Source organism: Hypomesus nipponensis, chromosome 14 (assembly GCF_054491055.1).
Source record: "Hypomesus nipponensis isolate SF chromosome 14, ASM5449105v1, whole genome shotgun sequence".
Classification (NCBI taxonomy): domain Eukaryota; kingdom Metazoa; phylum Chordata; class Actinopteri; order Osmeriformes; family Osmeridae; genus Hypomesus; species Hypomesus nipponensis.
This window is the reverse complement of record NC_140374.1, coordinates 12,690,001-12,701,865: the sequence shown is the minus strand read 5'-3', so window position 1 is coordinate 12,701,865 and position 11,865 is coordinate 12,690,001. Positions and strand designations below refer to the sequence as shown.

General features: G+C 48.1%; 1 protein-coding gene across 1 annotated transcript; it reads left to right on the top strand.

Annotated features, from left to right (window-relative positions):
* Nucleotides 1-282: 282 nt before the first annotated feature.
* lrrc4.2 (leucine rich repeat containing 4.2) lies at nt 283-2,284 on the top strand. Its single transcript, XM_084672467.1, has one exon. It carries the CDS (start codon nt 287-289, stop codon nt 2,282-2,284), a length of 1,998 nt encoding a protein of 665 aa, XP_084528593.1. The 5' UTR covers nt 283-286.
* Nucleotides 2,285-11,865: the final 9,581 nt, after the last annotated feature.

Genomic DNA, 11,865 nt, shown 5'->3' with positions numbered 1-11,865 from the left:
CATTAATCTCCCCCCCTCTTCCTCTCCCTCTCCCTCTCCCTCCCCCCCCTCCCTCCCCCTCCCTCCCTGTCTCTCCTCTCTCTCTCTCTCTCTCTCTCTCTCTCTCTCTCGCGCGCGCACGCTCTCCCTGTCCTCTCTCCCTCCCTCTCTCGCCCTGCGTAGCGTCTCCCTGCGCTGTCGATGGAAGCTGGGAGCCTTGCCATGCTCCAGCCAGGGTAGGGTGGTCCGTCCTCCACTGCCGGCCTCTGTCTCCCCCCACCATGCAGAATAATGAGCCCTCCACACCATGAGTCCTCTGGGCCGGGTTACTCTGCAGCCTACCTGGAACGCAGCCCTGCTTGCCGTGCTCTCCCTCATGCTGCCAGCTCTCGGTATGTGCCAGGCCGCGGGCCCCGCTCGGGGCCCTGCCAGCCCTCAGAACTGCCCAGGTGTGTGCTCCTGCTCTAACCAGCTCGTCAAGGTGGTGTGTACCCGTCGAGGCTTGGTCAGGGTGCCCCCCAACATCCCCAGCAACACCAGGTACCTCAACCTGATGGAGAACAGTATAGAGACGATCCAGGCGGACACCTTCAGGCACCTTCACCACCTGGAGGTGCTGCAGCTGGGGAGGAACGCCATCAGGCAGATCGAGGTGGGGGCCTTCAATGGCCTGACCAGCCTCAACACCCTGGAGTTGTTTGACAACAGACTGACGGTCATTCCCAGCGGGGCCTTCGAGTACCTGTCCAAGTTGAGGGAGCTGTGGCTGAGGAACAACCCCATCGAGAGCATCCCCTCCTACGCCTTCAACCGAGTGCCCTCGTTGATGCGCCTGGACCTGGGCGAGCTCAGGAGGCTGGACTTCATCTCGGAGGGAGCCTTCGAAGGACTGCAGAACCTCAGGTACCTCAACCTGGGGATGTGCAACCTGAGGGAGATGCCCATCCTCTCTCCCCTGGTGGGGCTGGAGGAGCTGGAGATATCTGAGAACCTCTTCCCGGAAGTAAAGCCCGGAGCCTTCCGCGGGCTCAAGTCCTTACAGAAGCTGTGGATAATGAACTCCGCCATCACCACCATCGAGCGGAACGCCTTTGACGACATAACCGCCCTGGTGGAGCTGAACCTCGCCCACAACAACCTGTCCTCGCTGCCCCATGACCTCTTCATGCCCCTGCAGTACCTGGTGGAGCTGCACCTGCACCACAACCCCTGGCGCTGTGACTGCGACGTGGTGTGGCTCTCCCTGTGGCTCAGGGAGAACATCCCCACCAACTCCACCTGCTGTGGCCGCTGTCATTCCCCCGCCCACATGAGGGGGCGCTACCTGGTGGAGGTGGACCAGACCACCTTCCAGTGCTCGGCCCCCTTCATCCTGGACGCTCCGAGGGACCTCAACATCTCAGCCGAGAGAGTGGCTGAGCTCAAGTGCCGCACGGCCGCCATGAGTTCCGTGCGGTGGCTGCTCCCCAACGGCACGGTGCTGACCCATGGCTCGGCCCACCCCCGGATATCGGTCCTCAACGACGGCACGCTGAACTTCTCCAACGTTCTCCCGTCCGACACGGGGGTGTACACCTGCATGGTGACCAACATGGCGGGGAACTCCAACGCCTCGGCTTACCTGAACGTCAGCAACGCCGAGCTCAACACGTCCAACCTGTCCTACTTCACCACGGTGACCGTGGAGGTCCTGGAGCCCACCGTGGAGGAGACCCCCAAGCCCAAGCCCACCATCCCCGCCTCGCCCTCCGTCTTTCAGCCCGTCTTCATCTCCACGCCCACCGTGCTGCTCCAAAACACCCAGACCCCCCGGCAGGTGTCCGTGCCCACCGCCAAGGGTCCGGCACGGCCCGCCGCCAGCCTGGACGAGGTGATGAAGACCACCAAGATCATCATCGGCTGCTTCGTGGCGGTGACTCTGCTGGCGGCCGCCATGTTGATAGGGTTCTACAAGCTGCGCAAGAGGCATCAGCAGAGGAGCACGGTGGCGGCAGCGCGGACCATGGAGATCATTCCGGTGGACGAGGAGGTTCCGCCGGTCCCGCCTCCGACCTCGGGCTCCAGCGGGTCGGACGACACGGGCTTGGTGCTGCCGACGCTTGTGGAACACAACAGTGGCACCTTCAAGGCTGGATACGTGTCGTCGTCATCGTCTCGCAGAGCAGCCTACTGGACCCAGAACCACCTGGGCAGCTCCCTGCATCGCTCCATCCGACAGCACCACAGCCACATCAGCACCATCGCTGAGCCCTATGTGATTAAGACTACTCACACCAAGGAGAAGGTGCAGGAGACCCAGATTTAAGGGAACTCTGTATGGATCTAACCCAGACTACGACCGGTCCTTCTCTTTGCTCACCAGTCCATGCAATAGGATGCACAAAGAACAAAACGGTAACTTCTTTTTGTACAGAAGTGCAAAACAGAGACTGTTTTTTTTTCTTGTACATGCCTATAAAAGATATACAACTATAAAAAATACAAATAAATGTATATTCATATATATGTATATGTATATATACATATATACATATATACATATATAGTATATATAAATAGATCTATGGTCAGGCAGTGGTGAGAGATGCAGATTATATTAAAAAGGAAAATAAATGTAAACTATTTTCTAATAACTTGTGACTTCTATTTAAAAGCGAAAGACGTTGATATGCTTTTGTGACCGAGGAATGAAGGTTGATGTATCTAGATTAAAAGGCTTTTGTTTATTTTAAGACCATGCTATTTAGGACGTTATATATATATCTATACAAGAATCATACTGACACCAATTTCAAAAAACAATCCCTACAATCAATCTCCACAGGTTCAGCTTCCCACAGCACCAATTTGTACCGTGCCAAATGTTATAAAACGCAATAAAGGATTTTTTGATGATCAAGGAAAACAAAAGACACAAGTAAGCAAAATCGAGATTAGATAGAGACATTTGTCCAGGGATAGTGGTAGAATGGCACAGATAAATTGTGCTGTTCAGTAGCTATCAGCCAAATGCTTTTGGACTGCAGTGAATTTCTGCAGCTAAGGTTTAACCCTGTGTTTGCTGTAGCAGAGTGGAGTTTCTTTGGGAATGCTGGGGTTTATTTAGTAAGAGCCAATCCAAACCTGTTTATTGAGTGTGCATATAATTTCCCCGGTTCCTACTGGCAAAAGATTAAGTGCAGGCTAATATGAACAGTGATTTGGTGCAATTACTTTGTTCAGTTATTGGTTGCATTCTGTATTATTTTTTTTCCATTAGGTTTTGACATGCTTCTTAATGGCTTCGTGTAGTGTTTAGGGCTAATTTAGTAATGCATTACAGCAGTTGCCTCACTAGTCTCTGTAAGGGCTCATTCCAATGCTAATCTTTCACAGGAGCAGACATGTGGTGCAGCAACACAGCTCTGCTGACCGTTCTGCTTCTGGAAAAAGGGAGGAGTGAGATGAAATGAATGTCTGACTTTGGGCTTTTCCATGGACTTCATTGAAACAGTGAATTTGTTTTTTATTTTCCTTTTTCTTATTTTCCTTTGAGCTACACTCTTTTTATGGGGAGTCGAAGGGGGCTACAAAAATAAAAAAAACCTTTGGTTTGTATTTCTCTAATCAGAGACACGTCATTGTGCTTTTATTTCTTCTCTCAGGTATCATTTTTGTGTAAAAAGCTTTCAGTCAAACAGAGACAGAGGTAGGGATTTCTAGACTACCGCCCCACTATACAGACTACTGTCTATAGCCCTGCTGTGTGAGGTCTCAACATGATTGACGATAGAGAAAGTTGTGGACCATACTGTACACAACCCACAGTTTCCAATCCCCCTCTGATACCACATCTTGAGGATACAATGCAGGGTTAGGCAATCACATCCAAATCAACATTCTACTACGTTCACATCACAAGTCAATACTGCCTGCCACTGATCAAATAATCTTCCCTGCCAACCAGTTCTCAGAAACATCATTTGTATTTCACCCAGACACATTTGGACTAACTGATTGTATCATTGATATTAATTCAAGACGAAACAAGTGGAATTGTCTGTAGTGTGTGTGCATTGTCAGATCTCTGCTGAATAGACAAGAGAGAGAGAGAGAGAGAGAGAGAGAGAGAGAGAGAGAGAGAGAGAGAGAGAGAGAGAGAGAGAGAGAGAGAGAGAGAGAGAGAGAGAGAGCTGTACCCTCTTGTGATAGTCCACCCCACCGACTCAAACTCACCTAAATGAGGCGACTTAGGCTCGGATTAATATTCTGCATCGATAGCATCAATGGACATTCACGGTGCACTCTACAGAGTGCGTGTACTGTTCTGCTCTGAATCACCCTGATGTCTCACAGTAGGAAGGCCCACCTTGAGAGAGGATTCTGTTCACCGTGGCGACGAGCTGGACATCACTCTGACCTGACCTTCTGCTCTGCTCCTGCTGATAAACCCAGAAACACAGACTCATGCCCTTCAGAGTGCAGGGAGGACAGAGCGTGGGCCAGGGCGAGAGCTTGGTGTGACTCGTGTGGCGCTTTGCTTTTTCCTGGCTATTTCAGGATCGGACAGAAAACAGAAATGACCACTGCAGTAATAGCAGAGCGTCAGTCCTCCACAGGCTTTGGAGGAAGTGCAAGCGTATATTTAAATCCAACAGGCCTCCATTGTGCTGTCTGTCTAGCTGACCTGAGATGAAACCTTCTCAGAATGGACTGTTCCACACATGGAATGTTCCACCGTTGATTTGATCCCACAGTGCGCCTCTCAAGGCAAAAAAGGAAAGGTATATTCAACATTTACTGACACAATTCGTTGTTTTATCATTTTTTCATGAAACTGTTGTACGGTCATTATAGGTTGAAGCGTGTTTATCCATGGCTTTCTATTCAATTTCACGGCGAGGAAATGACTATGCAGTCACTGGGGAGAGTGAATACTATGCTATTTCATTAGTGTGTGTCAGGTAGGAGTGGGTTTACTTTTTGCAACATGAATCAATGGGAGTGAGTACGTACAGTAGTCAATGCATTTTTCCCCTGGTGTCGAGGTAGGCACTGGAGGAGTGTTTGCAAGACCAGCTGTTATTGTGTGAGTGCAGGTGGGCTTGGAGCAGAAGGACTTGTGTATTAGTGGGTCAAGTGGAGTTCTCTGTTTTTCCTCCGTTTCTCAACACGATACACCACAGAATATTCACCCAAACACTAAAGTCTCCCATTCGTAAGTGCACAGAGTGTTCTGTTTGTCGTGTACTGGTTCGGGGAGAACAGTCTGTGTCGAGCCCAGTGGAAATTTGTCCCTGAAAGAGCTACAAAAGAAGCCATTAGCTCTCGGTGAAGCCTTTAATGTGAGGGATAACTGACGCAAGACAGAACACAAACAACTCTCCTCTTCCTCCACTTCCTCTTCTGCCTCAGGGGGCCATCAGAGAGTCAAGGTGGGGCTATTAGCATATTACCCACACACCCTCTGCCCCTCGCAGATCTGTTGAGAGCCGGTGCAGTGGATGAGGCGACGGTTTGGAATCAGGAATGTGTTCCTCGGCAAACAACGAGGGCCCACACAATGCCGCCCCCCCCCCCCCCCCCCCCCTCAACAACATTGGCAGGGCTAATGTGATCCTGTTCCTCTCTTATCTTCGCTGGCTGAGTCAGTCATGCGCGCCGAGCTCGGCTGCATGTTGCCTTGCTGCAAATGAGCTGTGAAGATGTCTTGTCATAACTGCTGCCATCTCTCTCCAACTGTGCCCCCTCCTCTTTATCTCAAGCTAATTGACTTAAAACCATCATCCCACTGAAGCTCCCTCCACAACACTCTCTCACCCCCCCCCCCTCTCTCTCTCTCTCTCTCTCTCTTTTACCCCCTCCCTCTCTCTCTCTCTCTCTCTCTCTCTCCCTGTCTTGCCTGTTATCTCATTGGCACAGCTACTCTGACACAATGCGAATACGTTTTGGGATCCTGCTCATCTGTTTTGACATACCTCCCCAGACCAATACGAAGCCAATGATTAGCTGAACTGGTACAAGCACAACTAAGAAGGACCAATGCCCAGTAGGCAACAGCAGCCAGAGGCGTGGGAGGGCAGCTAAGCTTTCCACTAAATTGCCTCTCCCTGTAACAGTGCTTATCAGCCTCAGACATGTAGGCAAAGTCCAGAAGAAGGGACTATAAGGGTCTAGGATTTGATTTGGAACAGGTCCAGGTCCCCGATCCCTATCTGTTAATGAAGTCTCCAGCTAGGAGAGGTGTTGGCAGACCGAGGAGAGCTGTGCCTGCTCTCCCGTCACACGCTCCTCAACACTGGTGCTCTTGAGGGATTGTGGGAAATGATCCATGATCCTCAGGGTGAGAGATGGCCCAGCCCTAACTCTCATCCCTCTCTCCATGCTCGATTAGTTAGCCTACACCTGGCTGCACTCCTTTGCCACCGCACTCGCTCATTCTGCCCTGGCCCGCAGTCTCTCTCGCTCTCTCACAGTCCTTTTCTTGTGTAGATACCCACACTTGACATGTCTCCCTATGGCAGCATGAAGATGTTCAGTATTCTGTGCGCCAAAGCTGAGAGGGATCGCTACGGTATCAAAAAGAGAAGTGTAATGTTTGGCCATAACGGTGGGAACACAATGAAACAACGAGATTGTTGTGTTTTTACAAAGGGCGTAATCATCAAGAATCACAGGCCTGCAACAATCCCAGGGCTGTCTATGTTTCTATTAGGCCTGGTCTTTGTTTCAGGTCATGGCTCAAGTCAACAATGACTCAAAGATCGATGGAAAAGAAGGAATAACCGTGGGCTGCTCTAGATTAGATACACCGCACACGCCCAGATGCACTCAAATACACACACACACACACACACACACAAAGACACACGTACACATACGCACACCCACGCAGCCACCAGACAGGGGTGAATATGAATTTCACTTTACGAGTCATTGGATCATTTTCACACGACCCTTCAGTCGTTTGTTTTGGCAGTTTTTATTTGTGCTATTCTAATAAGTAAGTACTGATATCACCTTTAACCCTGCTTTGCTCGTGCATCTTCTCACACATAAACCCTGATGTCAGAAGCACCTCTGAGCTTCTGCTTTCCAATCATGGACCTCAGATCTTGGACCCAGTGTAAGGTTACTGGAACAACACCGTCCCATGAACTAGCAGTCCAGGTTTAGCAGGCAAACATAAACATTTCTGTCCCCCATGTTTCCCCAACACTGTGGACTGGGGGTCTGCCACAACTACAGTGGTTATTGCTGTTTCCTCTACGCTCCTTTTACAAATCCAACTTTTCAATGAATTCAAAGTCTCAATCGGAAGCTAAATTGTATGTATAGTAGACATTCACACTCCAAAAAGGAATGACTAGACTATTGTATGTACTCCTTCACATTATTTCATGTACCAAACAGTGGACCCATTTAAAAGTCCACCTCACCAAAGATATGAAAATACCGAGTGTAACAATGCAGTAGCTGTAAATGATTGTAGATGAGTGACTGAAATGGGCCTGTGCAGACTCTCTAGCAGGCTCTGGATAGCAGGTGGCAGCTGCAGATTGACATGACTGTGTATTTGTGGTGGGTACAAGTGTGTCCTTATGTCACCTCAAAAAGTGACACTGTCATTTGGTTGTTTGTGTTTTTTTTCCCCAGCCAATCCTTGCCAGGAATGGCCACATATTCACTCCAACACACACACACACAAACACACACACATACACGCATACGCACCCATGCAGACACTTGCACAAACATTCACATGTTCCCGGGGTGACATCAAATGGGGACTGATTGACAGTGCAGAATGGGGGTGTCATTGTGGTGTTAATGAGGCTAACGTTTTGCTTGGAGTCCCTGGTGTGCATGGCAGTCTTTTGTCCCTGTGTAGCTCAATAGTTCTGTGCCATTGCATTTCACAATGCGTTCACATAAAACTGACATGGATTGAATGGTCATACACCTGTTTTCCATAGCTTTTTTAAGATGCCACAAACAAGTAACAATTTACACCAGTCTAGTTTGGTTCTGTGTCATAATTGTGAAAGGACGATTCCTTCAGTGTGGGATAGTTGAACGTGTCTGTCAGCTTTTTCATGAATAGAAACTCATCTTTTTGAGGTCGTCCGTTATCATCAATGTGTGTCATAGCAACGCTTAACCAAACCGAAGCTGCAGCGACACCGAGAAGCAGTTAGATCTGCAGATGCACAAGCCAAATTCCCAAACATCATGTTTAGTAGCTCAGCAAAGCACAGCCCTAGCACGATCAATCCTTCACCTGGCTGACCCCAATCTTCCCCTCTCTGAGTGGGCAAGACTGGTGACTCACAACCACATTCGCTCACAGACAGAAAGTAAGATCACACCACACATAACCTCCACCCCCCCCCCCCCCCCACACACACACACACACACACACAAAGCATGCCCACACACGCACGCGTGGCAGACACATGCACACAAACACAGACCCACACAGAGGAAGCACGACATAGACAAGATAACATAACATATACAACACACACAGAAGAGGCTTTGTGTGCTGGGTCAGGCCAGAGAACCCCCATTAAAACCCTGTCAGTGCTCATAGAGGCTCCCTCCACACACTGACCTACTGTCAAATCTCGACACGTCACTGCGGCTATTTTGGCAGTTGACCGTTTCTTCCTTGTGTTCCTTCAAACTTGACATCCGTCTTTTTCTCCCTCATTTCTCTGACCCTGCCAATTACATACAAGGCTTGTGGGTTGCCATGGCGTCTTTGGATTCCTGTGCGGTAATGATTGGCTGTTGAAGGGCTACGCAGTGGGCATGGGCATGTGTGAACAGGAAGCCGGCTGCAACCCTGACAAGAGTGCTGCATTCATATTTACTTTAAGGACCTTGGATAGAATGGCACTCCACGCAGGACTCAGTGGGCTTATTCACTGACTGTCTCCTGAATCAAACATCGGCTTGAAAGAAACGAAGAGTGGGAGGGAAGCAGAGCCACTAAGGAAGTCAATTTACCATCGGTTTATCGAGGTGCAACAAAACCATATTGTACATATAAATGAATCCATGGGGCTGGACATGAATAGAACTTGAATGAACACGAAATTCTGTATGGATTGCATCCTGTTTGTCACCTGGGGCTCAAACCATCCAGACAATTACAGTGAGAAGCTTGGTTACATCTCTACTGATTGGGCTTGGTGTTGGTTGATTGGATGGGATTTGAGACAATTGAGCTGTTGATGGACTGTCAAACAAATGAGATGTTCAAATTCCAGAGTTCCCGAAGAAAATGAAAAGCTATGGGAAAATGTAAAATGCGAGATGTTTGCATCATCCAGTACTGCATTTGAATAATTTAGCATCTTCGGCAGTGTTTGGGTTTTGAGTCTTACCAGAGAATGTTCTGATAATTACTGTACACCAGGCCTGATACTGTTTTATGTTTTGTGATCCTGTTTTTAGGGCCTCAGAGCCTCATGTATTAATGCTTTTGCGCCCACTTTAGACGTATTTGTTTCGCAACGTGCGCGTAAAGCATGGCAAGGTATGTACAAATATGCCGCACTGAAGTAAAAGCGCAGACTGCCTGTGGCGGGAACTGAAAATGGCAAATTGCGATTTTCTGTGTCATGCATATGCACTCACGGGAGGGTCAAGAGGAAAGTGGAAGTTTCCCATAAAGAGATGGGAACGGGAATTGTGCCTAGGCTATTTATGTATTCCGCGGTATGTACAAAAACCGCCTGTGAAAGCGCACCTCTATTTTGCGGTGAAAATTATCCGCCTGTCAAAGGCAGGCGTAAACCAGGATGTGCATATGCCTCCTGGTAAAATGGCAGCAGTAACCCGAGCAAGACGAAGACATAGGCCAAATGATTTTTGCCACAAGGATCACACTTTTTGAGTTGAGTGAACACAAAATCATTACGAGTTAAAGATAAAGCAGCCATGCAATATTACAGACACTGGAATTTGTCATTTCGTTCCAGATTGCATTTTTTTGTGTCGGTGGAATTCCGGCCTTGTATAACATTTAAATTCGCTGTTATCTCATGAACAAGCACATCAATTTCGTTATCACTAAATCTTTGTTTTTGCTGTTAGGACTTTGGTGACTGATCCATGATAGAAAGAGAGAAGGAGGCCCATTCAATTGCGCGTTTAAATGCTCGCAATTTACGGTATAGTGGGCGGAGAAAGACGCTGATTACCCGATGAACTGCAGGTTTCATAAACGACGTAAACTGAAGTATGGTAGCTTGCGCAATCTGTGGGTTGGCCGTGGCGCTAATAACGCTTAACGTTTGCAAATGTACGTACATGACGCCTTCAGTGTTGTATGAAGAAGAGAAGCCCAGTGCCAGATTAAATGATGTTGCAAATCACTGCTGTTCCATCCAGACCAGATAATCACCCCCAAGGAGGTGAACACACTGCGTGAGGCCTGACCACACAGGACCCGTGTCATTGATCTGAGGGCTGTCCCACTGACCTTTCAACCCAGAAAGGAAGTGACCAGGCAAAAAACAAGTCAAAAAAGCACCCAGCAACAACAACCAAAAAAAAGATTATAGATTAGACGGATAACACAGCTCGAATAGTACACGGTGTTAAATACTTATTTGGGACCTAGAATGAAGGAGTACAGTATTGGTTAGAGTGGATTACACCCATGCAAATCATACTGTCCTGTCAAATCTTCTGCAGACTGATTTTAGGATAATGGTGTATGGATAGCTGTTGGCACAGCTGCATTTGACTCCAGCCTGATGTGATGACATGTTTAGAGTGCTGCTAAAATGCCTCCGATTTTGCACATCAAAGTTGCTTCTCACTGCAATGACGTGATGACGCTGTGCATCTCTCCAGGCTGAAGAGCAAGACTGCGATGCTGTGACGGAGAGGGGAAGTGGATCCTTGTCAGTCCGTTTGCTACTGTTGAGAGGAAGGCCCAAGGACACAGTCCTCTTTTGTCTGACTCTCGCTACGTCAAATACAGTACAGCCAGGTGGTTATGGCAACAGAACACATCCATTTCAGCTCTCTGCAGCGTGTGTGTGTGTGTGTTTGCGTGTGTACTTGCCCATGGGTGTGTGTCTACGTACCTAAACCAGTGACGAAGATGAATGGCTCAGGTGCACGTGTCAATGACAAACGTTGCCATGGACGGTGTCATCAAGTGTCCGTGACGTGTCTTACGCACTCTGGCCAGTGAAATGTTCTAGTAGTAAAGTATTACTCTTTTAATCCTGGCAAGATTAGCCCGCAAATCACCTCACAAATGCAAACTGTTCATTCAGAAACAAACTGCTGGTAAACACAGCAGCCTGAAATGCATTTTTATTAAAACACTAATCCTGTTGTGTGTGAATTAGACAGACCATTAGCAGCGGCAATGTGCTCCAGGCACATGTGTATTTACTCAGCAGCCGCGACTCCGGAGAGAATGGCGTTCAACGGCATGTCTTTGGTCTGAGCGTCAGAGCAGTGAGGGCTGCTGCAGTCACTGGATACACTCTCAGTCTTATCATTCTGAAACACTCTGGTCCCGCTCTATAAATTCAAATGAGCTAATTGAGTCTATCTTTCCCCTCCATTCTCCCTCTCCCTTTCCCACTCTCTCTCTCTCTCTTTCTCTCTCACACACCTTCTTTCCCATTTTAAAATACAACACAATTCCCAGGATTAAAATAGAGTCTTGATAAATACAATAAAGCATATTTGTGAATGTAAAGTGACTGTTTTTATGTTTTTTTATGACTTATGATTCTTTGAGTAACTCCTACTAGCTAAATGGCTTAGCTGACTCATTCTATTGTCCTAGTCTCCTTCTTTCTTTGCGTCCTTCCATCTTTTCCAATCACAATATTGTTCTCCCTCCACAGCTCTTCTCCCACTCAAATATGT